The sequence below is a fragment of the Malaclemys terrapin genome, chromosome 3, assembly GCF_027887155.1.
Source record: "Malaclemys terrapin pileata isolate rMalTer1 chromosome 3, rMalTer1.hap1, whole genome shotgun sequence".
Taxonomy (NCBI): domain Eukaryota; kingdom Metazoa; phylum Chordata; order Testudines; family Emydidae; genus Malaclemys; species Malaclemys terrapin.
The window spans coordinates 158,880,979-158,908,782 of record NC_071507.1 but is presented as its reverse complement, the minus strand read 5'-3'; the positions used below and the strand labels follow the sequence as shown (position 1 = coordinate 158,908,782).

Below are 27,804 nucleotides of genomic sequence, written 5' to 3'. Positions count from 1 at the left end.
CTAAATAAAATATTCTAAAAATTTATTTCGTTCAGCATCCGTTTCTTCCGTTTCCAACTCATAATGTTTCATGGCAACAAAGTATCGAATAAAGGTATCACCCAGTGCTTCCCTAAGGCACAAATCTTCCTCAAGTGCAGCAAGAGCATCTTCTAGTTTCAAAGGGATTGCTGCAGGTTTCAACTGAGCAGTGTTCTGGTTCTCTTCTGACACATCCTGGAAGCTAAGTTTTCTCTTTACTCCATCCAGGCCTGCAGCAACAGTAGCAGCAAGCACCAGGTAGGGGTTTGCTGTAGCTGAACCTAGCCTGTTATCTATCTGAGTGCCTTTTCCACCATGACACTTAATGTTAAAGGCACAGCTATTATCATTAAATGCCCATTTTGCCATCACAAATTCTTTTGATTCCTTACCATATTTGGAATAGCGTTTACGGCAGCTGACCGTAGGAGCCATCAGGCAGCTGAGAGCTTCGGAATGCACCAAGAGCCCTGCTAGCCAATTCTTTCCAACATCAGTGAGTGCCTGAACCCCCCAATCAACAGAAAACAAATTCTTTTGGCCATTGAAATCCCACAGACTATGTGACAGAATCCCCGAATTGTAGAAACCATTCTCTGTGAAAAAACTTGTAATGTAGTTGTACTTTTTTGCCACTTCTTTAATGCCTGTTCTGAAGGTGAAGGCAGTGTCAGCAGCACCTATGCCAAACTCTGGATGAAAAGAGATCTCCATCTGTCCAGGCCAAGTGGAGGAAGAGAAGCTCTCAATGTTGGCACCAGCGTGATACATTCCTTCAATGAGTTCCTGAATGAAAAGCTGGTCATAACTATTGAGTATGCTTGCTGCAGGAAAAGATATCGTCTTTGAATTTACAATTTCAGCAATGCCATAAATACAAAATTCATAGGTGTAGGCAGAGCGCAATGACAAGCCATTGTCCTGAAGTTGACTCAGCTGTTGTTTGGCAATGTGCCTGGGTGAGGTCAATAGAGGGGTTCCCAGTATAGTGAAGGAATCGCATATCACTCTAGCAGTTTGTTCAGTCCATGGTAGGACTCTAAATGTTGATAAATCAGGGCTCAGGAGTATGTCACAATTAAAATTGGTTGCACTTATGTGGTCCACTTCACTGTCCTTAGGGTTCAGGGTCAGTTCAAGGTATCCTCTGGACATGGACACACCATAGATTGCTTTTTCCTAAACAAGGGGGAGAGGAATGGATTACTGAGTCTTTGACAGCTGAACATTAATAATATTTTAGATATATAATATAATATGCCCAAATCTTAAGTAAAGATTTTAGCATTTGGCCCATAGGACCTTTCTCCTCAAAGAATCAAAAAGTGCTCCAGAAACTATAGATTGTATGTTGACCACCATTATCAGGTAGCTACCTCTGGAGGGTGGCAACCAGCTGATGCATATGTGTAAGGAGGAAAAGTGTTGAGCAAGGTTGTATGCAAATCTCTGCTGTGTTTAAGAAATAATAATAATAATTATTAATGTCTGTGAGGAACTGACAGGACGTCAGGCTCCAGTTCTCCACTGTTTTGCCCTTTATCTAGTCACTTACACCTGTGCAAAGCAAGTGCAAAACTGTATGTAAAAGGCTGGCACAAGATAATTTTCCTAACATAATGTTGGCATTTTACATCCACTTTGCACAGATGTAAATGACTGAACAAGGCAGTGGAGAATCTGGGTCTGGGTTCCCTTTAAACTCCATTACACTCACTTTGTCTACCTCAGATGACAAACCGCTGCACCAGCTCTGCCAGGATGTGAACTTGTTACAGGGAATATAGACTTTTCACACCTGAGGCTTAGATTTATACTTGGCTGACTTTGCTTAGGTAAAAACCTGGAAACAGATTCAAAATGATAAATAATGCTAACACCTCCGTGCCTTCTTTAAACATCATGTAGACAGGTGAATCAACAAATTGCTCAAGTTGCCCCTTCATTTGCACAGGTGGCTCCTATTGACATGAATGGGGGCAATGCACAAGTCAAGTGCAGACAAGACTGATATGGATGGAAATTATAATAACTGTATCTTTGATGAAGAATCTTAGAAGGTATCTTAGAGCCAGATCTTCAGCTGGTGCAAACTGGTATAGTTCCACTGGAATTATACCAAGTTACAGCATCTGAAAATCTGGCTTAATAATGTGCTAAGTTTCTATGTTGTGGAAACCCATGAAAGACCAATACAAATATATTTTTGTTACCTGTCCTTTTATTTATATATGGAGAGAGAGAGAGAGAGCATGAACTACAGCAAGTGAGCCTTTTTAGCAGTATGGAAGCCAGAGAGAGTTTTTATACAGTTTGCCTGTGGGAAGGCCACAGATACTCTGGATTGAAACTAACCCTAAATTTTTAGTGAATCTTCTCCCACTGCCTTGAGAAAGGATCACTATCTAGGTGGATTGACTGGCTGGAATGGAACGGTTGAGATTTCAAGACTAAAGTGAATGATACAACACTTTCTCCCCTGAAGTGGACAGAAGTTTCTTAACTTTTCCCTTTACCAAATATTAAAATTAGCTTTGATTGTAAGCAAATAATTTTTACCAGAATTACTGAGACAAGATAGTTAAGGTAATATCTTTTATTGGACCGGGGGATTCTGTTGCTTGAAGGTACAAGTCTTAAAACTACACGGAGCTCTTATATTTCAAATTATTTACATTGAGTACAATATTTTTCCTTTCTTTTTGATAACTACATAATGTTACTACAGTAGTCACAAAATTCCCTAGATAGTCCCTATACTGTGTGGTGTCATCCCATCACCTGTACTAAGCAATATGGTGATCACCATGGTAAGGTTATCTAGTTATTAAAGGCAACACTGAAAAATTGTTGAGGGTGAGCACTTTACAGCCCCATTCATAAAAGCTACATGATTTCTCTTGAAATCTAAAAGTTTTTTCTATTTTTAAAATGCTTGAGGATTTACATGGAGGTCAGTGAATAACGTGAGTGCAACAGATAACTTTGAATAATCTGAGATGGGTACCTGTACTGTGAGTTAATGATTGAAAAAGATGGTGCTATTACCCACCACCTCTCAAAAGCATTAAACTAACTGAAAAAAGTTTATTTCTGCTAACATCAAATGACATCTAGAGTAAATTGTATCTAAGTGCTAGAGTTAAAAGGTTGCAGCTATCTAAAAGCCAAATAATGAGAAAATGGTATTAGCTTCAAAAGATGCTTGAAATGAAAGCATTCAATTTTCTGTCATGTTGATATCTTTTTTGTGATTGCTTAGTAGAATGTGAAATATTCATAGTAATATGAGAGTGAAAATACAGCATTAATCACCCATGTTAAGGATCAGAGGAAAAAAAGCTTAAAGGTCAGGATATATATACATGCTATCAAGAGCTTCATAATTTGACTCTTATTTGACTCTTATTTTCTGTATCAGTATAGGAAATATTACTAAGCAGTCATGCAATCTATAATATTTTCTTATATGATGTGATTGTTGAAAAGAGAATACTTCATAACTGAAATGATTTTCAGCTAATCATTTTTGTTTGTTTTGATATTTTCTCTTGGGTCTCGTCTTGCAATCTACTCATGTCAAATAAAACAGAATCTTTATAATTGTGGTGAATGTGAAAAGATAATTCTGCAGAGGGAGATTATTGGATGTGGAAAGTACTGAAATTACCATCTTAATTAGATTTGTATTTCTGCAGGGCAGAGAAATGATGCTTCAGGGTAATGAGAAAAGCCCAAATCCTTGGGGAGTACTAATCGGGATGGGGGGAGGGGATAATATTTGATTTGTTGCAGGCTTAAATTGGTCCACACATTATGAGGAAATGTATCACAGCAATAAAGGCAGGGCCATGAGAGCTCAGAAGAGTATGAGAGGCGGAAAAACTTACATGAAAAAAACGAGAAGGAATGCTCTTGGATCTTGACACTCCATGCAGGTCAGTTGCTTCAAATCTGACAAACTGAATATTTTCTCTGGCCATCTGTTGTTTAATGTGGTCAATAAGTGAGACCAGACGAAGGGAAGATTGACTTCCAGGATTGTTTATGTCAGGCTCTCTGCTGTGATCTTTAAAATAAAGAGCAGTGTTCATGTTAGACAAACTTAATAATGCTGTCAATACAAGCTGTTTCACTAAAAAGCACCAGCGTGACAAAATGTCATATAATAGGGTGGCCGATCCTCCAGGATGGGCCTGGAGTCTCCAGGAATTAAAGATTAATCTTTAATTAAAGATTATGTCATGTGATTAAATCTCCAGGAATATGTGCAACCAAAATTGACAACCCTGGATAGAAACTTGACTTTTTTTCTTTCAACTATGACTTACTTACTGGGAAAACAAATGGGAAGAAGGTTTGCCACTCGCAAACATTTTGGAAGAGGACAGTCTAGATAATGATGTCCACTTTTGTCCTGGAGAACCAGTACAATGACTGTTATTTTCTGCAAGGGTTTTACAAAACTACTTACACAGTCTCTGTGCATAGTCTGATAGTCATGGGGGAGCATATGCTGCAGTAGAGAACCTCTGAGGGAGGAGCCTATTAATCTAGTGGGGGGGATTTTCAATGGCACAAAGGACAGCCAGATACCTAACTCCCATTGAAAGTCAATGGAAGTTAGGTGCTTTACTTCCACTTGTGACCTTGAAAATCACCTACCTGTTGCCCTCCCCACCCCAACAATCATGCATAAGTCTGGGATTGTAGAGAGAAGACCTCAGTTGTCTTCTACCCTTCCAAATACAGCAGGATTGTGAGGTGGCCTGTAATCTCCCCCCGCCACAGCAAGAAGAACTGTGAAGGTAGGCTCTCTAGATTTGCCACCTCTCCCTGGAGATAGTACTGGGCCTCATTCTCCACTCTGTTACACCTGCTCTGTGCCTGTGTAATCCTATTGAAATTAATGGTGTTATACTGATGAATAACTGGTGGAGCAGAGAATCAAGGCTAGTAGCTTACTCTGACAGATGTCCTGATCCCTGCCAACTAGCTTCCAATTCCACTCTCTAAATATTATTTATAACTATTATTATTATTCTATATTTAAGTTAGACTTTATAAACGGTGACCTTCATCTGGAATTAAAGTGTAACTGAGAACAGAATTAGATGCTAAGGCTTCAGTAGTGTTAGAAAATAGTGTTGCTTGTCCAAAGGAGAGATTTTTTTTGAAAGTCCAAAATTCCCACAGGGAGATAGATGGCAGCAGCCATCACAACCACAGACTGCTCCAAGCCCTCAGATATCAGTGGATCAACCTTCAGTCAGTTTCTGATTGGAAAGCAGCAAGTATCATTATTATTTGTATTACCACAGGGCCAGGAGCCCTCACCAGGGACTAGGACCCTATGTGCTAGGTGCTATATTAGCAGACATAAGTACTGCAGGCATGTGGTGAGTAAAATTAAGAGGGAGGTGATACGTTTTATTGGGGTATTGTGGGAGAAAGACCACCAAATGCATAGACAGGTGGTTAAACAAAAATAAAAATGGTAGAAACAAATAAAATAATAAGAATGAAGGGGAGGAAAAATAGAAATAAATATGTTCCATCTTTTTCCCCTCACGCTGTCTTTGTGTTTTTTGTGTATTTCAATTGTAAGCTCTTTAAATAGGTGACATATCTTTACTCTGATTTTTAGGAATTGTAGGGAATAGGAATAGGGTAGTATTTCTTTAATTAATTTCTGAATTCTCTAATGGCAGTTAGCATGTTCGATTATTTAGGAGCTGTCAGAACCTCACTAGAACAGAAGTGTGTATATGTAGGAAGGCTTGCATGTTGTGTATATGCAGTAAAGAGTGAATCGGACCACACATTTCTGGTTCCTTTGTATAATGTTTTTGTGTAAAGAGCAAAAGTCACAAACAGGTAGCTAGAACATTTTTGGATTCTTGATAAATAATAAAATGATGGAGAGGCAGTACTCTCTCCATAGTTAAGGTCACAACCAGTTTCCATTATAAACCCTATTTTATTATTCTATAATTTGGCATTGGAACATAGATTTTTACTGAAATTTACTAGGTTTGACTTCTGTGTGAGCATCAGCATGCACCATGTGTTTATTATCATGTTACTCCATATTGGGTGGTTGTAACTTAAAAAGAACATTAGGGTCTTTCTATACATGACAGCTAAAACATTATCCTTTAACTCAAGTGGTAGAAATCCGCTATTATTATTTTTTTGGTATGGGGGGGGGTTGTTTTGTTTTTGTGGCTGTAGGAACAAGGCTCTAGCTCTGGCTCTATCGGTGTGGTTTTATCCCTCAGACATGATAGGTTCTCACTAGTAAGGGTTCAAATCATAATTCTCTTACAAGGCTGGTTCTTGTTCTTTTTATAGGTCATAAAAATGGGGGGGGGGATCCTCTTTCTTCCATATTTTTGAGTTTCAAATTTTAAAATGGCTCCTGTCTGAAATCTTATATGTCACACATAATAAACACTTGTCAAGGATAACTATGTGTACAATTCATCACAACGCAATAAACTTAACTTTGATCCAAAATAAATATTATTCTTTCTTCTGTAATCCCAAAATATAAACACAACACAAAACCAGCCTGAAACAAATATACTGTACGTATACTGACATATAAAACAGCTTCAAATGCAAAGCCTCGTACATGTGTAATTTTACCATAAATTAACACTGAGACACTTTCCCAATTGAATATAACATAACAGAGCTCAAAAACAACAGCTAAAAGTTCTTCACCACCAATATATATTGGTTACTGAAATTATATGTAACTGAAGTTTCCCATTGACTTAAGTGGGTTTGGATCAAACCTCATATGATCAGTTTAACTTTTATTATGTCCCTTAACTATTCATTTTCTTGCTTTGAATTGCTTGGATATTATAAATGATATGATACATCAGAACATTGTTACTGTTTAGCAATCTTAATTGGATTTTATATTGAAGAACTTTTTGTTTTTGAATAATTAATAAATAATGATTAACAATAATCCTCCTTCTCCCAAAGCACATTGTCTTTCTGTGTATTTTGTAAAGGAACATGTACAATTTTCATTGTTCGATATATGTAAGAAATAATGGGCATCATTTTGGTAGGCCTGGTTTGACATCAGTAACTTGCCTTATTTCTTAGTGGGCATGATTGGGAAGGTGATGGAAGGTTAAGTTGTAAATAGGGGTTTACTAAGCAATATGCTGGAGTCAGGATGTCTGTGCTAGCTAAGATAAACAGGAACATCTGGATGCTAGGGAGAACACTGCTGCGAGGGACAATGGACAAGATAAACCTGGTATGTAAAGAGCCAATCCCAAAATATAGAATATCAGGGTTGGAAGGGACCTCATGAGGTTATCTATTCCAACTGCCTGCTCAAAGCAGAACCAATCCCTATTTTTTTTTTTTTTTTTTTGCCCCAGATCCCTAAATAGCCCCTCACTCACAGCCCTGGGTTTAGCAGGCCAATGCTCAAACCACTGACCTATCTTGCCCTCCATCCCTCCCTGTGATGCAATATATATTAAATGCAACATAATGTGTAAATGTATATAAAGGAAGAGGTTTTCTGTGTAACTTTGGATGTGGGTATGTCCTATACTCACTCACGACGCTTGAGCCTGATCAACTCAGTATAGCTTTGTTGTATGCCAAATAAAGGAACCTGATTGATAAAATCTGCTGTCAAACTGAGTTTTTGGGATCCCAGAGAACTGGATGAAGTGTTCTCTCAGAACTGGACAAGGTGGTCTGGATAAGCCAAGTGGAAAGGGTCTCAGAGGTGATCCCAACAGTTTCCAATTAAAATCCATTTTGTAAAATCTATTTATGTAAATTTATATGCAAATTAGTCATGCCTATCATGGTCTTGGCAAATTATCAAGAAATATAATAATTAAATCAAAGGAACTTTGGATTTCCCTTGTAAATTTGATTCCTTAAAAAAGCAAATGCATCCATATTGGGCAATTTTTATGAAGCATTTTTTCACATGTTTATAACAAATCAGTAGTGTATAGAAAAGCATTCACTACTTAGTTTTTATCTAGTCCTTGCTCAGGCAAAACTCCATCTCCCACTGAAGAGAAAACAGAGTAGGGACTTCATAATTTGGCCTATTAAATATGCAACCCCAGTCTCCATGCCATTGGCTTTGCAATCACTACAAAATATTTCTAAGAAAATTCTACTGCCTAATCTATTAACAACAAGAAAGATTTGCCTTTCTTATCCAAATCATTAGTATTGGACATCAAGTAGGATGAAAGGATTTGAACATATCAGTTGCACATGTGGCTGGAGTGGATGGTTGGTGTTGGATTTGGGTTTTTTTTTTCAGTGATCGAGAAGCACTTTGCCAGAAGACAATGCCCACATCCAGTGTCAGTGAGTCATTCGCTGGTTGTTCAAAAGAATTTCTGTCTCATGTTTGCTAATTAAACCACATTACGTCTAAATGAAAAATTTGTTAGCTCTTAAGCAGTTAAGTGCTGGACAAATGAACAGAAGAGGAGGAACACTTTAGTACATGTTGCAGGAATATAGCCAGGGTAAAGAAAAGCTGACCTAACAAATGTACTGATATTGAAAACTCTGTTGGGTAATATGATATCATGAAAATCTGATATAAAATTAATGACCTTTTTTCTTTACATGACCTTAAGTAGAAATATAGCTTTAGAGAAATAAAAATAAACCATAGACCACACAGGAATTGTCAGACCACCTCAGATTAGTGATTCGTCTAGTCCAGTATCCTGTTCTCTGACAGTGCCCAGTACCAGATGCTTCAAAGGAAAGTGTGGAAAATCCTTCAGGAGGTAGTTAATCTGCATGGAGGGAAAGTTTCTTCCTAATACCTGTTACTTAGAGGTTGTCTTATGGTCTGAAGCAAGATTGTTAATATCCCTTGCAAACTTTTGGGGGTTTTGTTTTACTTTTTCTTTTTAAACCTTAGTAATGTTAGTAATGTTCATGTTATCCATATGAAAGTTAAATCCTGCTAAACTCTTGGCCACAAATCCAGGGACAAACAAATTGTCACTGTTGAGTGACAAACTGTTGAGTTCCACAGACAAATTGTGCTTTATGTGGGGAAAAAGTAATTGTGCATTCTATGAAAAAAAGTATTTTCTTTTTAGTTTTAAATTTGTTGCCTCACTTTCATTAAATGTCCCTTCTCATTTTACGCAAGGTAGATTGGGTGCTCCTATTCAAACTTCTGTATACCAGTCATTATTTTGTACACCTTTATCCCCTAGTCTCCTCTCTAAAGTAAACAGTTTCCCTGTCTTTTGAATCTCTCTTCAAATTAGACTTTTTTCCTGCCATTAATTATTCTTATTTCCATTCTCTGAACTCCCTCTTTTCTACTATAGACTTTTTAAATAGGGTTACCAAACAGGACCCAGATTGTAATTGAAGTGTTATTGATTTGTGTAATGACTAGACCCAGTTTAAATTTCTGTTTTTCGATGAGAATGGCTTTTTGACTAAATGGGCATTTTTACAAAAATGTTCAGGATTTTGATTGTTGAAAACTGAAAACAAATATGGTTTGAGGTTTTTAGTTTTTCAACCAATAATTTGCACTGCTCTGACATCTTAATGGGTTCTAAATTAACTACGAAACTCAGGAAAAAGTCTGAACCTCATTGTGAACAACTCAGTGAAAATCTCTGCTCCATGTGCAGCAGCAGTCAAAAATGAAAACAAAATATTAGGAGACTTAGAGAATGGAACTATTGAAAATATTATGTCATTATTAGAATGTATCCGCAAAAGATCCCCCCCCTCCCACACCCTCATGGAAGGTGATAGTGTCATGGAGAACCAAGAGATTACAGTATAGCATAGTACCATATAATGAACAAAAAGGAAGATAAGGTCTTGATCAGAGTTTTTGCTGTCTAAACTGAAAAACAGGCTCAAACCTTAGAGATAGTATGAAGGAAGAAGTGTCAGAATTTGTATGCAGCCTGAACGGGAGGGACAAGGAGAAGGGCCTAAGTGACAAGAAGTATAATGGTTTCCTCAAGAAAGAGGAGCTGAGTTTTGACCATGTAAGTTAAAGATGACAAAAAAGACATTGAGGAAGAGATGTCAGAGAAACAGGCTAAGATATACATTGGTTGAAGGGAGACATGTCAGCGATCCACTGGTAGGATTTCTAAATCATCAACACAGCGAAGCCATGTGAAAAGATAAGATGACTCAAGTTGGAGAGAGATGAAGAGTGGGCCAAGAACATAGTCCTGAGGAACCCCCACAATAAGAAGATACGCTAAAGTAATGGCAAGAGAGGTAGGTCATATGAAGTCCCCAGAACAACCTCTGTGGCTGCCCAAGCATGCATGGCAGAACCATTATTATCAGTGCTTTTCAAGCTGTAGGGCTGGGCAGGACTTTTGTAACCAACAGCAAGCTCCAGCTTCAATTGAAGTCAATGGCAAAACTCCTTAACATCAATGGGAGTAAGTCCTAGATGCTAAATACTTTTCATATCTCAATCCTTAATTTAAGTACTAGATAGAAGTCTTTGTGAGTGATTTGTTACTTAGTTTCTTACATAGTAATAAATGACTTAATATAAGGTCATTTACTAAGGGAGAAAAAACATTAGCAGAACTGACAAACTCCATACTTTAATAATTCATGTATTCAGTCATCCGTTTTACATAATTTTTATTGAAATGGGAATTTAGCAGAAGAACTTTTAGTCAATTTAAGCATTTTTTAATTTCTTAGGCCAGTATTTTTAGGCATTTTTACATAATTGTATGAAGGGCTCAATCCTCCTTTCCTTGTGCACCCCAAATTCTCACTGAAGTAAGTGGGTTTTTAAGCATGCATGGAATTGATCTGAAGAATGTTCCTTTAAGAATGTCCCAAACTGCTAACAATTGGGTATTGGTCACACACGTACCACATTCTCATTAGGGTGTCTGTAAAGGCACAGTATGGTCAAGAAACCTGGTCCTGTTAATTGGGACCTGTGCACTAACTGCCCATGTGCTACAGACCCAGTCCCACAGTCTGCACTCATGCAAAATATCACTGACTTGAATGAGATTTTTGGCCTGATTGAGGACTATGTGGGAAGTTTGGTAATAGGGCTAAAGCCTGTTCCTAGCACACTACCCACCTAAAACAGGCTGCACAGTGGAGAGGTCCATGGTGACCAGAAGGATGGGATTCTCCCTCAAGCTGTCATACCTCTCAACAGTCCCCATTTTCAGAGGACTGGCCTGCTTTGGCCCACCTGTCCCAGTTGAAGTTGAACTTTTCCCACATTTAGTGGCACCTACAGCTGTACACACATTACAAACTGTGCACACCATTGGCAGGGGCAGAGCTAGAGGGGGTAGAGGCTTCAGCAGCTTCTGCGCATGCTTACTGGCTGCAGGGGAGCTCAGGGATAGTGAGTGACACAGCCTCTGTGATGACCGGGCTGCAAAGTGGGGCCTGAGCGTGACATAGATTTGATGGGTGAGGTGCTGGGGCCATCAGCTGCAACAGGTCAGTGACCAGTTGTGTCCTGCTTTAGCCACTTGAAATGCTGGGACGGATGAGCCGTGAAGTGGCACAGAGTATGTCCTCGGTGGCTATTGCACTGGTTCCTCTGACTCTTTTATGTTGGGTCTACATAGTAATCACTAAACAGCAACAGAGGGTCCTGTGGCACCTTTAAGACTAACAGAAGTATTGGGAACATAAGCTTTCGTGGGTAAGAACCTCACTTCTTCAGTCTTGCATCTGAAGAAGAGGTTCTTACCCACGAAAGCTTATGCTCCCAATACTTCTGTTAGTCTTAAAGGTGCCACAGGACCGTCTGTTGCTTTTTACAGATTCAGACTAATACGGCTACCCCTCTGATAGTAATCACTGACTCTGTCATGCCCTATCATTAAGACTTCTCACTACTGGGACATAGGGAGTCCCCACAGAGCTGTCCTTCATGGCATTTGGAGTTCACATCCCCTGCATGGACTTCCTTTGTTGTGCCTCCACCTATGTCCTGCATATAGCAGAACCACCCTGATTAAGCTACCTGGAAATTTGGATGTGATGAAGATCTCTCACTTAAGTAGCATCAATATTCACTTAGTCCAGTGGGTTTTGAATCCATTATGAATTATATGCCTTTGCAATACTGGTGAAATATCCATTTGTATCTGCTACAGGGCTGCATTTCCACTTCCAGCCTAAATCTACAATTTATTAAGTACTTTGGAATCGTGAGGCATGTAAGTTTCTATACAAATATAAATTTACGAGTATGACAAACAATGGCTTCCCCTTGCACTTTCCAGGTCAAATTTATCCATCATGTCCTTGCTTTCAGCCTTGCTTCTGCCTACTCTTATGAGCTTCTCTCTATGCTCATTTCTTTCCATTCTACCCTCACATGCTTCATCCTGCCCTAACGCCACATATCTGTCTGCTTTATGTCCTTATCCACTCTTACTTTTGAGTCTTGGTACTTCAACTCTAATGCCTCCACCAATTGTTCCTCCTTAAAACACACTTTACCCAAGTGGCCTATCAACCCCCATCCAGTTCTAATAAAGTGTTCACACAAAAGGACAGGAAATTTCTCTGAAAAGGAATGGCAGACCCACACTGTTTCTTCCCTTTCTGCATTTTTGGTATGTGTGTATTTGAGATCAATGGGAGTGTTGCCCAAACAAGGATTGAAAAACTGAGTAAGGACTTCCAAATTTGGCCCAACCATAAGTTGTCATTATTAATAAATATTTTAAAGTGAGACAAGTGAAAGGAAGTGGTCATATTACATTCCAGACTGCTATTGCCTATGGACTAGTTATATATTATATTGTATACACTAAATAAACTGCATCTCTTCAGTGTCAGAGGCCTCTCTTTCTACCTATCTCCCTAGCGTCTCTGAAAAGCCTAGGAGGCTTTTGATTACTAATGTCTAGTTTGGAGTGAACTCTATTTGCATAAGTGCATGCTATTATCATATATAGGTGCTTATGCAAATGCATAAACTTATGTAAATGAAAATGTTTGCATAATTACCAGCACTTGACACCTTCCATGTTTCTACGGTGATGCACTGTTTTCAAGGAGCTGTAGTTTCAGATCTGGTCTAACTGACAATACCCAAGGAATAATTTCTCTAGCTGGCTGAAACATCTTGCTTCATTTTCTAGGTCAAAGGATTTTTTCCCTATAATTGACTGTGAATTTGAGCATTCTTCTTTTGTCTCAGTTCTGATTTTTTGGGGGGAGTAGGGTGGGATGAAGGGCAAGGGGTCTATGGTGAATGTGTACAGGACATTAACTGTGAGGGGGAGAAATACAGTGGCTGGCTGTATTATGCAATTTGCAAAATTTTAAAGGGAAGGGTGAGTAGTCTAGTTATTTTTAGAGGGTTGTTAGTGAAGTGACTAGTGTGAATGTGTCTCATTCCTCTCTACTGAATGGAATAAGAATTTCTCAGCTGTGTCACGGGGCCTCTGTTGCTGACTGCTAAAGGAGGTTCTCCTTTATTCAAGTGATAGAACACTGTGCTTTTAGAACAGTAAGATCTGAGTTCTATCCTTGCTCTTGTCATGAAGTTCCGAAGTGTGTTGTGTCCAGCATAGTAACAAATCAGTTCCTAGAAGGTGATGGATATGTTATAGTATTTAAATTATCTAACATGTTTGACTCCACATTAAAAAATTAGAGGTGGATAGTGTGACGTTGCACTCCATAATGCTTTATAGAAATATGCTTATGAGTGTAAATATGACATAACTGGAATATGTTTTATGCTAGATATGCCATGCAACATATCTCTGCAAAGGTTATGATCTACTGGATAGATCATATTCATCCTATTTACATTCATGTATCATTTTTGTATTCAAAGTTATGAATATTGGCTATGTATTTGTTTGATTATAAGTAGCCTCAGTGAAACAGTTGGTCAGCTTCTTGAGAAAAGACTATTCTCACTAAGTGCACAATCAAGAAACACTTAAGCTAACAATGAACTTTAAGAGATGCCAATCCACATCTCAGCTTCCCTGGGAATGTAGCTCAGCCTGTAAAGTTCTGAGTCATCTCCTTATCTTATAGGTTTTGAACTATAATTCGCATAGTGGTCAATGACGCAGCTGAGACAAGGTGGGTGAGGTAATATTTTGTATTGGACAAGCTTTCAATCTTACACAGAGTTGTTCTTCAGACCTAATCTGTGTAAACTCAAAAGCTTGTCTCTCTCACCAACAGAAGTTGGTCTAATATATTACCTCCCACACCTTCTCTTTCTAATATCCTGGGACCAACGTGGCTACAACAACATTGCATACAATGATGCAATTGGTCAGTTGGAGTTTAAAACAGCACATATTTATGAGGCAAAAAGGACTGATGGAATGCTGAAGAAATTATTCCTATTCTCATTTTGCAATTTAGGAATTGGGCTTTATGAACTAAGGGGAAAACTAGTGGCAATCCCAAGGACTTGGTAATGAATTCCACTGGCCTTTCATTAATGCAAATACGTAAAATGATCTAGAAGGGAAAGAGGATATAGTCTATGCAGAAAAAATCCGCTTGGCTGTCTACTGATCTCATACATTAAACATGATCACAGTGAAAGCTGACCACAATATATATATTTTCATTGTTCGATACTTCTGAAGCATCCTCTCTTTAAAAGATTCCCTTTTAGGATTTAATTCACTCAGTTAAGAGCAGCAGTGCACAACTATTCATGCATCCAAGTGTCCTGTTCAAAACTTAACTTGGGTGATTACATTATGTCTTCCTGTGGCTTGAATTGTTTGCCATCTGCAAAATTGCCTGTTTGTCAGAGCATCTTTAGCAAAACCTCTACACCGCAGAAAGCAGATTTTTTAAAATGTTAGATAGCTTTATAATGAGTCACATGATATTAAATCATGGATCCAGTGATATCAACTATTGGCAAGGGTAAAAATGTTTTCTATCATTGGTAAAAGCATAGATGGAAATTATTTGCCCTGTTTTATAAGCTAGTAAAGTGACCTGAGTACCATCCTCCTACATTCTTATTAGTCTGTGACCTAACAATGCCCAACAATGTTTGTGCTGTTGACCACTTCCCAGAGTAACAACTAACCTGCTCAAACTCATTATACCATTATAGCTAATAATAACTTTCCATTTACTGATCCTGCTAGCCCAGTAGTTTAATTTTTATTACTTCAAAGAAACCACAGTCTATTAGTAGCAATTAATTGGCTTTACAAACACTTCCCAAATAGTCAGGGGCGGCTCTAGCTTTTTTGCTGCCCCAAGCACGGCAGAGAGGCTGCCTTCGGCGGCATGCCTGCGGGAGGTCCCCGGTCCCACGGATTCAGCGTACCCACCACCGAATTGCTGCCAAATCCGAGGGACCGGTGGACCTCCCGCAGGCATGCCGCCGAAGGCTGCCTGACTGCCGCCCTCGCAGGGACCGGCAGGCTGCCCCCCGCGGCTTGCCGCCCCAGGCACGAGCTTGGAGCGCTGGTGCCTGGAGCCGCTGCTGCAAATAGTCTTATTGAACAGAATGAAGATATGTGTGAGCTCTCTGTTTAATTTGCTTTTCTTACCCTAGTCTTCATATTAAATGTTTTGGCATTCCAGTCCTCTTCGAACTAATAATTGAAAACATCATCCCTACATGGGAGCAATTTTCACTGCAGGAAATGTTAACAAAAAGGAAATTTCAAGAAATTCAGATTTCAAGTCTTTCCAGTGACTAGCAGACCTATGGAAAATGTTGCCTATGTCCAGTGTAAATGAGAAAATATTTCATTTTTTAGTGAATAAGACATGACTACTTGTGCATGGCAGTTTCTGGCAGGCAGTCAGGCTTTGTAAGCACCTTACTATAGAAGAAGTAGGCTGGAAGTACTGTAAAACTTTTGATCAAGTCCAGTCACATGTACAGTAACTGCCATTGCCAATCGTCTAACATTAATGCTGATAAGAGATTTGGGGGTTTTTTTAAACAATTTAACTGCATTCTTGAGTGGTACAGTAGATGATAGTTTAACTTCTTACCAGTCTGGTCAGGAGAAGGGTCGAATTTAATTCCTGGAGTGCTGCCTGTGTTTTTATAAGCTGGTGGTTGTCTCCTACTGGGATGCTCCATGTTGCTGCCTTCTGATTGTTGCTGATCAGACCCAGCAGAGCTGTGAACCAAGAGGGGCTTGTTTGGCAGCCCTGCTACATAATTGTCTATAAAGTGGAGCTTTCGATTCTCCCCTCCAAAATGAAGAAAAAGAGACTCAAAGGATCTACCCTGTTCGTCAACTGCTTTTTCATTGGGTTTTGGTAGACGTATATGGGAAGAAGTTCTGCTGGGCTTACCAGTGTATTTGGCCCTGTTACCAAGCAGAGGATTGTTTCTGAGTAGGTTTTTCAGCTCTTGCAATGTTTGTTTGGAAACTCCAGACCCCAGCATGAAAGATACTTCAGTGCTTTTTTCCTGGGTTGCTAAATTATTACCTTTATTCTCTTTCTCTGTTGCATCCTCCTCTTCTTCTTCTGTTCCCCCACATTTGTCCTCATTACTTGCTGTCTCTGTCACCCCAGATTTATCTTCTCTGCTTGCTACATCTGAACCCCCAGATTTTTCTTCTTTGCTCTCAGGCTCCGTTCCCAAAGGCTGATTTCTTTTGCTTGATGTCTGTATTCCCTCAGGTGTCTCCGTCTTTCTTTCTACCATTCTTCTCCCACCTTCATCATCTTTGTAGACTTCTGGTTTCCTCAATATGTTCTCTTTCACACTGATTTCTATAGGGAAGCTCCCATTTCCTCCCCACTTTTGATCTTGTGTGTGAGGGAAACTAGATGTTTTTTGAAGGGATGGACTTGCAGGTGGTTCTACAGGACCAGTTGCTCTTTGCAGATAAGAATGATCTGGGGTGTTTGTAGGGTGGGAGATCTCCATTTTCTCACATTCTAATGGGAGAATGTATTTTGCAGTGACTTTGACTCCTCTTGTCTTTCTTAAACCACATATACTGCCGCCATCAGCTTCATCATAGTCATTTCCAACTGTTTTCTGTAATCATCAACAAAATATACAGCCAAATAATATGCATGAGTGAAACAAGGGTAGAGTAATACAAGACAGGGAGTAGCACCAACAACTGTATTTTATTATCACTTGGGACTTCTGTTATTTCTTGCTGAAAAAGAGTTCTATGGGGGAAATTACTTATAATTTCTGTATAATTTCCATATAATTTTCGTATAATTCAGCTTTTCTGAAGATATCCTCTTGAAGGATTCTTACTGTGGGGTTTTAGCTCCTTTAGAGTGAGACTCGTTCAGGTCCCTATTCTTCAGGTATTTTGGCCATTGAGGGCAGGTTTAACAGGGTACAGCACAAGCGGGATTCCCTGCTGCCTAGTATGTGCCACCCCTTGCCAAGCATAAATGTCCTTTAAATGTGAACAAAATGCGTTTTTAATATAGCCAAATGCTAAATTAATACATCTAGGAACAATGAATGTAGACCATAACTACAGAATGGGGAACTATATCTGGGAAAGAAGTGACTTTGAAAAGGATTTAGGAATCAAACTGGACAAGCAACTGAACATGAGCTCCCAGTGTGATGCTGTGGCAAATGGGCAAATGTGATCCTTGGATGTGTATATATAGGGGAGTAGAGAGGTGATTTTACCTCTGTATATGGCATTGGTAAGATCAATTTTGGAATACTGTGTACAGTTCTGGTGTCCTCATTTTTAAAAGGATGTGGAAAAGCTGGAGCGGGTTCAGAAAAGAGCCCCCAAAATTATTTGAGAGCTGGAGAAAATACCTTGCAGTGATAAACTTAAAAAGCTCAACCTGTTTAGTTTATTGAAAAGAAGATTGAAAGGGGACTAGATTAGTGTGTGAGTAACTGCAAAGGGAGAAAATACCAGGTATTAAAGGGCTCTTTAATCTAGCTGAGAAAGGCATAACAAGAACCAGTGGCTTGAAGCTAAAGCCAGACAAATTCAAATTGGAAATAAGGCTTATATTTTTAAGGGTGATTAACCACTGGAACAAACTACCAAGGGAAGTGATCCATCTCTTGATGTCTTCAAATCAGGACTGGATGCCTTTCTGGAGGATATGCCTTATCCAAATACAAATTATGTTACTGGGCTCAATAGAGAGGTAATTAGGTGAAATTTAATGGCCTGTGATGTATAGGAGGTCAGACTAGATGAACTAATAGTCCCTTCTGTCCTTAAATTCTATGAAATCTATGTTCTGTTCAGTTTCTCCTACTCAGCAGGGGCAAAGCACCCAGAATGAAACACAAATTTGAAATGATCAAAAATGTGCCTCAGGGAAAGACAAAAATGGGTGTGAGAGAAAAGCCTCATGAAAAGTAACCTTATCAATGGGAGGAGTGAGAATCCTGCAAGATGATATCTTCAAAGAAAAGAATTACCAGGTATGTAATTTTCCCTTCTCTAAAGATGCCAACTGGAGAGCAAGAAGCTTTAGGGATGGCCTAGGAGAAAATGAGGGTAAAGCCACAACAAGCAGCAATAACAAAGTTAATGCCAACAGTTCAAACAGCTAGCTTGCTTTTTTTAAATAGCATTAATAATATAGAGAGGATTTTACACATGCAACACCATGCATGACATTCAAGTCTGCAGAAATACATAGCATTCAGTGGGAAGAAAAAGAAAAAAAAAGCCAGATTAGGAATATCCCAAAATAAAACTACACTATTATTACAAACAACAACAAATACGACACAATAGCAACTTTTACTTTAAATGTATATAGGGGACTAAATGACTTAGCCAAGGTCCTCTTGGTTTGCTTGAATCAGCCTTGAATGTATAGCTAAAAAGCTACTGGGAAATCATTAAATGTTCTGAGTTTGAGTTTTATCAATATACTGAAGACATTCAGGTCTATGCCGTCAAACTCTCCAAACTTATATTCTGCACTTTCATTGTTTTCTGTGGTGTCTGAAAGAAATAGGGGTCTGGATGAAAGAAAATTGGATACTAGTCTAGATAAGACAAACAAGTTGTTTATTGGCAGATGAAAACATTTAGAACAATAGATGGTGTCTGTAGCACATATTGACAGTAACATTTGCCCATCTTCTGCCAACATGATTAATGGCTTCCTTTTATCTAGGTTCCCTCACTACTCTTTGATTAGTGGTGATGGCCCATTGTACCTTTGTCCAGCACTGTCTGGCCAAGATGGTGTGACTTGTCCTCTCCTAAAACAGACCTCACAATAGTCTTTCAAACCTCTCTCATCCTCACTTTAGACTACTGTAGTGTGCTCTACTTAGTACTATCTATAAATGCCACCCAGAAGCTTCTGCTACTATTGTATACAGCTTGCTGTCAACCTTCTAAGTAGGACAAGCCACTAGAAACACATAACACCTGTGCTCAGATCTCTACACTGGCTTCCTTATGATGTCCAGGTGCAATTAAAAGTCTTTAGTGGGAGCATTCAGCACAGAAGTTTTGCTTACCTCAATTTTCATTTAAAATATACTGTTCTCCTTTAATGCATCTGTCTGTCAAAAAGCTGCTATATTTTTTGCTTGTTTGACCCCCAATAATAAACAGGCCCATTTCTTAGAGCTGTGCCAACATTGCTACTGCTGGAAACAAGGAAGCAAACTAAAAAGCCACATACATTTAAACTTCCCCATTATCAATAGAGGAAATTGACTGAGGAGTATGGGGGACAATGTTTGCCAAATGGGAAAAGATACAAAATCAATAGGAAATAAAAACTTTCTAAGGGGATTCTACAAATAGAAAAGTTTTCTTTGAAACAAAAAAGAGAAAAGAGATCCAGCTAAGAAATTTTCTTGACATGACTGCATTTTTAAAGAATTTACTGAAATGGTAGACTCTCTTTCCCTGGCAGAGCCTGACATTATAAAAATATCATCTTTTCTAAGTGGTTTCTTTTTTTAAATTAGCCTTTAAAAATTCCTTTGCTTTCTGAATAATTTGATACCGTTAACTTATTCATAACAACATCTGTATTTCTTTTCTGTGCTTTCTAATGCAGTCCTATACTGTCCATTTCAAAAAACTTTAATCTACTCTTGGATATGTCAGGTGAAGCAGAACTCAAGTCTAGCATGATGTCCACAGTGCTGATCTCTGAAAAGTGTATAAATTGAATGTAACTATGGTAGTGATACTGACAGCAACCAGGAGATCTGACCATATACTTTCAGTTCTGTATGACAACCACATTTGTGATTGCTAGACAAAATAGGATCACTTCAGATCAAATATACAATATGAGAAAACCATCATCCCACAGTAATGCCATTCTAAACATTTTCATAAACACAAGTTATAATCCATACTGCAAGAAATAGCCCCTTCCAATTAATAGACACGAGGGAAATTACTGGCTACATATATATCTACTAACAGAAAGGTCCCAATGCAAACATGCTAAGATCTTACAGATCTGGGGCACTGTGTCAAGGATTTTTATTCCATAAAAGAAACTGGGACCTTGGGACAGATATTTTACCAGTCTTTGAAGGGAAACTGTACCCATTTCCCTCAAAGCGGCACACCTTTTTTTAAAAAAATACCCCATTCAAAGGGTGAAATTTGCTATGATGCTGAGAACACACAAGGCCTAGCACTATTCAGGTCCCTAACATGAGGCTCCAGGGGTACCGTCTCTTGTCCCTTTGCACGGGGATGAATGTCACCCCCTATGAATAAACTCAAAGATATATGTATATCCATCCATCTATACATAAAATATGGAAGTTCATTTGGAAAGATTTTGAAACTTTAGATTTCTGAAATGAAATAAATGGACCTATTTTTCTTTCCATGTCCTAATGCAGAATTCTTTCATATTAAAAATTAAAATGTTCATTTGTATTTATGACTCTAGGGCTATAAGACAGTTTAGCTGTCAAGGGAAAAGCTATACTACTTCTGCATGAAGCCGAATTCCAGACCTGGTCATGTCTACCCTGGGTTACAGCTTTCCGTACAGCTGCACCTCTACAACCCCTAGTGTCAGTAGGTATAGTTGATATTGACACTGGTGGAGCTTACTCCAGTTTCAAGAAGGGATAAGCTTCATCAGTCTAAACAGGACCTTTGCCCATCTATACTATAGGTTTCCTCCAGTGCAGTTACTCTATTGGCTGGACACCAATGGCTGCAATCAAGGCTAAATCCTCAATGCAATTGCTACCCTCAAATAGGTATATTGTGGCGTGCTTATGGGGTAGCATCAGGGCCGGCTCCAGGCACCAGCATAGCAAGCAAGTGCCTGGGGCAGCCAATGAAGAGGAGGGCGGCACATCCGGCGTTCAGCAGCAATTTGGTGTCGGGGCCGTCACTCCCTCTGGGAGCGAAGGACCTGCTGCCTAAGACGATCGCGGCTTTTTGTGTGTGTGCTTGGGGCGGCAAAAACGCTAGAGCCGGCCCTGGGTAGCATCTGAATATCTAGCATTCTCCTGTGAAGTGCTGCCTTTCATTGCTCTTGTTGCAGAAACATGTAGGAAGTGGTTCTGAGTGCAGAAAGTGTCATCAAACACAATTTTTGACATTAGAGCATGTGAAATTGCCATCTCTACCCTCGGCAATCCAATTGCATGCCAATTCTAGCATGCCATCAAGCTCCAACAACTGATACACACTTTATGCTATGCAGTAAGGTAAGGCCCTTAAATAGAAAGAAAATTTTATTAATCAATATAGGTTATTCTTTAAGCATTATAAAAGCTCTGAAATAGGGATTAACTGAACTATAATATACAGCACTGCAAAAAAGGCAATTCACAAACTGCATTGATCAGTCTGAAAACATTTTGAAGTGAATAGTATTGCCTTGGGGGGTGCACACACCAAATGCTGAGAATTGTATTATGTGTAAAGCACATGAAAATTCAAGTAAATTCTTGAACTTAGGACCATGTAAAGTGGTGCAAGTAGTGCTGAGCAAATGCACCAAAGTCTTCAAGATCATTCCCTGTCCCTGGAAGCAGCCAAGATAAGTAGAAACCCTCCAGCACTTCCTCCCAGTGACTAAGAAAGAGAGGCATGGGGGTGGATATTAAAACAACTTCTCTGCTAATGTACATTGAGACCTCCACTAAAGTCAACGGAGATGAACAAATTTACACCAGGAAAGATTTGGGCCCATTGTAGTACATGAAGTTGCAGAAAGCCACAAAACGTTTCCCAGAGTGAAGGGTTCCCATGACTGGAAAGGCATTTGGCAATTCTGGCACATTATAGATTACTATGTACTACTGGCACAGATGACAGTACATTGTCAAGACCTCACTGAATAGTTTGTTTCTCTGAAGTGATTCTTCAATTCTTCAAGGTTGAATATTACACTGAGTTATAATAATAATACATCTTCCAACAGAGGATCTCAGAGCTTCATAAATAATAACTGAGCCTCAAGACTTATCATTTTCAGCTAGAGCAACTGAGGCACAAACTTGCCCTAGGTCAAATAGTCTTTGGCAGAGCTGGGAACAGACTCCATGTCTCCTGGCTCCCAGCCATGTGCCTTGACCACAAGACCATCCTGCTTCTTTAAAATATCCAGGTGCAGTGGGAGAGATTCCCACCCAAGTGAAAAAGAGGTTAAAGAGCTCCTCTGGGCACAATCAGCCCCACCCTGGTACACCTGGGAGGGCTGGCAAACCTGGAGAAGGGCAGCTCCTTAAAAGGAGTGTCAGATGGGGTGGGGGGGAATCCCAGGGTGGGGAACAGGTTCCAGCCATGTGTGTCTGCACAAACAGCAACCCACCTTTCTACGGGGTTAGCGCTAACCTCTGTAACAAGTACCACACTTTCCAATAGAACAATATTCAAACTCCTTGCTCCCAGCACAGCATACAGCACACAGTTCCCCCCACCCACACTGCTCCAACACCAAGCTACACATACACAGATTCTTCCCCATGCCAAAGCTGTCAGTCCAAACTGTCCATGCACTCTGACACTGGCATATATAGTGTGGTCAAACTGGACCTTCTTGCTGTGTGGACTCAGCTGTTATATCAGCTCCAGGATGGGCCTCTCTAACCATCCCCTTTTGCAAGCAGCAGTGTGTCAGTTGGCTCTCCTCCAAACAGCTCCTTGTTCAGCCTCTGCACCTCTGCACTTTGGTGTCTCCCTGCCCCAGCTCAGCAGTGCTGTTTCAACTGCTGCTTTTTCTTTGTTCTCCCTGCATATCTCCCCACGCATGTCCCTGCATCTGCTCATTGACTCAGACCTTCCCAGATGATCTGTAGTTAGTTCTGTGTCCTAGCTTTGGAGGGCACATCCCACCCAGCCAATCAGGTTTGTGCAGAGTCGCAGGAAGGGGGGTGGAGGGGAGAGGAGAACCCAAGCCCCGTGGAAGGTGGCACTCAGAGGGAAGTAGAGCTAAAGCACAGAGCTCCTTAGCTTTGCTTTTCATTACCCCCCGGATGCTCAGCCTGGACCCCTCAGACACTCAGGAGTTAGGAACCCAGTCCCCTTCATAGACACTATTTGCCTATTTTCTTTGTGCAGAACAGTGGGGAAATCCTGAACTGTTTTGCAGGCTGCCAGATTATTTAGGTTGCCTTTTCCTTTGTTTTAGATTGCGGGCATACCCAGAAGGGAGGAGTGCCTCCCTATGGTTTATAGCTGGGAGACCATGCCCCACACTCCAAACCAGCACTATAGTGACACCTACAGCCAGAAGGGACATCTGGGATGAGACAGATGCCCACCCTGCACTGCATGGGGGGTTCTCTACAGGTACAATCTATGATGAGAGGTGGAACAATGTGGGCATTTGCTTTCCAACCCTGACCCAAAATTAGAGGGAGCTTGGAAGCCCATACACAAGAAACAGAACCCGAACAGAATGAATCCAGAGCAGCGGTGCGAGTGGCTGATGGAGAGCCAATGACAGCAGTCAATCTAGCAACTGCAATTCTAGCAGCAACTGTTGCAGCAGTGGGCTGCTCAATAACAGTTGCAGACAATGGCCCAGCAGGAAGCCCTATAACAAAACCTGGTACCACAGTTACTGATAGAGCTACAGCCTGCCAGGGCAGCCACAGGTCTGGCAGTTGGGGCTCATGAGCCCAGGGCCTGTGCTTCCACCAGCACCTCTGAAGCCGACTAAAATGGAGCCTGATGATGACCCTGAAGGTTTCTCTTCCACTTTTGAGCAGGTGGCAGGTGCCTCCCAGTGGCCTTGAAAGCACTGGGTCTTTGTGATGGCTCCCTTCCTGACTGGCCCAACCCACACACCCTACCAAGGGCTTGATCCTGTGGCTGCATGGGATTACACACTGATTAAGGCTGCCATCCTGGATTGCTTGATATCAGTGAGGAGATGCACTGCTGTCACTTCCAGACAGAAACTTATCCCCAGGGAGCTCAACAACGTGCAGTGGCCCAAAACCCAAGGATCCTTGCTGGTGGTAGTTACGCTGATGGAGCAGAGTGGCGTTTAAATTAATAGAACCAAATTGATAATGATGGAGAATTCAAACAAATACTCCCCACTGTGAGATGAGAGGAAATACTTGGGGACTTTAACTGATGCATTCCAGTTGATGGAAAATGTTATGTCAACTAAGGAATCCCCAGAGATAGGAAGGGAAGGGAAGGGAAGGGAAGGGAAGGGAAGGGAAGGGAAGGGGACAATTGAATGCTAAGAAGCTCACCTGGCCATATGTAAAGCCCAGTCAGGGGAGAGCACCTTCTGGTCAGGAACAAGTACACTCATCTTCAGTCTTCAAGACGCCCAGCCTGAGCCTCTCAGACACTCGGGGGGGTTAGGAACCCAGCCCCCTTCAGAGAGATGATTTACCATTGTGCTCTCCAAGGAACAGTGGGATGAACCCAGACTGTGGGCTGCAGGATTATTTCGTTTTCCTTTTCTTTTATTTCAGACTGCAGTCATACCCATGAGGGGGGAAACACATCCCTAAGACTTGCAGCTGAGAGGCTGCACTCCAATTCAGTGCCACAGCGACACTAGAGCCAGAGAGGGTCATTGGGGCTGAGAGAGAGGCCACCCTCATACCAAGGGGATGCACTGGCGGTACCACCTAGGACAGCAGAACTATTACTTTACTTCATGTGAAAAGGCATGGCAATTAATGTAATTCACATCTTCAGTCTGTTTATTTTCACAGACCTCATTGCCATAGTCTTACTCCCATACTAAAGCTTTGCATTAAACATGCAATTATCAGATTAGCTTCTGAAGTCCTTTGATTCTGAAACTGCTCCCATACAACAGGCTTGTCCATGTAAAGTTGGCAGCAGTGCAAGATTTCTTGCAGGCACTTCCATTTATATATTGCCACCTACACCTTGAGGAAAGTGCTCTGTGGTAGTATGATTTCAAAATGAAGGACTTGATCCTGCCTTAACAGTGGTTTTTACACCGGTATAATGTTGTTGAGCTACAGTTACTTGCAACTTACACTGGTGCAAGTTAGAACCAAACCAGGCTCCAAGTCTACCATCAATATTTGGTTCATCCTCTGTTTGGAAGACGGGAGATGGACTTAATGATCTAATAGTTCTTTCTATCTAACTTCTATGACTCATTTAATATATGGTCACAGAGACAGTTAGTGACTTAGACAAGGTGCATCTCTGGCATATCGAGTATCTGATAAGAGGCCTGCAGCCATGGGAAGGCTGGATCCACCATGACAGCAAAGCCACTTTAACTGTTTCTCAATATCTTACTGAGACACAACTTTTTTCACATTTTCATAACAAGATTTCCTATAATCTATTAAAAAAAACCATGTAATATATATATATTGCTCCCGTGGGTCGGATTCTGCTTTCAAATACACCAGTATAAATCCAGAGCAATTCCACTGATGTCAACAGAACTGTTCCAGATTATCACTGATGTAACTCAGGTCAGTTCTTGGCCCAGAACATGTAGTAACTCCATTGACATCAGTGGTGTCACTCTGGATTTACACGTGTAAATGGGATCAGAATTTGGCCCTCTGATTCAGGGCTTCTGATAAGGAATGGAAGATGTAGGATGCTAGAATAAACAGATCTAATTTCAAATAGCAAGTTTGGGGTTTTTTATTGCATTGTACAAAAATCTCTGTTCCCTCTCCCTGTGTCTCTCTGACCCTCTGTTAATTCAGAACACAACATGTATAGATCAAAAGCTTTGCACTATAAGTAAGATGGGATATTGTTCCCCTCACAGCTCTTGAAAGCCAGAAATAAGAAAATATTTTGTATCAACAGGTCTGTGTGGAAATCATTCACAATCAATGTCTTACCTGATGACTGAGCTCTTCCTCCTTGTCCATCTCCAGCACATTCTGGTTCAAGTCACCATAAGAAATGGTAACTGCCTTTTAATAAAATTGCACCCAGTATTTATAGGTGCAGCTACAATAAAGGTTAGTTTGAACAGAGTTTCTATAGGTTCTTTTCCCAGAAATCCATGGCAGATGATGAACAATAAAAAGCAAACCCTCATGTGTCATGCCAGTTTGCTGGAATAGTGTTAAAGTAGTTAACTGACAAATGCACATTTCTAGCTGACTGCCTGAAAACAAAAGAGAACTGAGCATAAAACTGTTTTGCTCAACTTTTTCCCCCACAAAAGGTTTTTGTTATGCAATGAACCATTTTTATTCTGGAATAGAATCTATTGTTAGACTCCTTAGAGGTAAAACCTTTACTGGGCATTCTAACAACAATATGTTGTTGAGGCACATAGACAGAAATTTGAAAGGAAAAGCACATTGCAAGAACAGAGTGTAGCACCAGATTGTAATTCTGAGTGCTTGTGTCACTCATTAATGTTGAAGCATTTGGTTATTTCTGCTTTCCCCCCATAAAAAGACTTCCAAGATCTGTCAGAATTCAGTGCTCGCTCAGCTACCCGTTTGCATGGTCTCTTATTCATAACATACACACAGTTCTTTCTTTTCCCCATGTGTATCTTTAATCGTTCGATTCCAACATTGCAGAACATAGCACAGGCATTGTCAGGAGGCGCCTTCCACTTAACTATCTCCACTACACCCAGCTCATGCTTCAAGTGCACCCCTTACTTCCTGTTCCAACCAATCATATATCTTTCTCTGACTGAGCTAATTAACTCATTAGGTCCAGCCATTGCTCCCAAGTGTCAACAATCCCCACCATGACAGGTTAATTAATTCCAATGAAGCCTGTAATCTTCTCTTTTATGAAATTCCCTAAGTGACCAAGGTGCTACCAGTGCTCTGAGCTTGTCTCTCTCACCAACTGAAGTTGATCCAACGTCTACACTACCCTCCTCCTTCTCCTCCTCCTCCTACTACTACTACCCTCCTACTACTTCAGATCAGCGGACAGCAATCGATCCAGCGGGGATCGATTTATCGCATCTAGTCTAGATGTGCTAAATCGACCCCGAGCCCTCTCCCATCAACTCCTGTATGCCAGCACGGCGAGAGGCACAAGCAGAGTCGACGGGGGAGCGGCAGCAGTCAACTCACCATGGTGAAGACACCACAGTAAGTCGATCTAAGTATGTCAACTTCAGCTACATTATTCACGTGGCTGAAGTTGCATAACTTAGATTGATTGCCCCCCCCCCCCCCCCCCCCCCAGTGTAGACCCGGGCTAAAATATTCCCTCACCCACCTTTGTCACACTTGCACATAGATTTTTCTTCACTGTTTATTAGACTGAAAAGGAATTCAAAGGATAATGTTTAATTGGAACTTATGCAAGGTCCTCTAGCTGAAGAGGAGAATATTGTGAGTGGACAGTACAA

The 27,804-nt window shown here is 40.4% G+C and overlaps 1 protein-coding gene across 1 annotated transcript; it reads right to left on the bottom strand.

Annotated features, from left to right (window-relative positions):
- On the bottom strand, nucleotides 1–26,341 carry LGSN (lengsin, lens protein with glutamine synthetase domain). The gene is made up of 4 exons (XM_054021625.1): nucleotides 26,312–26,341; nucleotides 16,057–17,062; nucleotides 3,912–4,090; nucleotides 1–1,200 (listed from the first exon to the last, which is right to left on the bottom strand). The coding sequence occupies exons 1-4, from the start codon at nucleotides 26,339–26,341 to the stop codon at nucleotides 1–3; spliced, it is 2,415 nt and encodes an 804-aa protein (XP_053877600.1).
- Nucleotides 26,342–27,804: the final 1,463 nt, after the last annotated feature.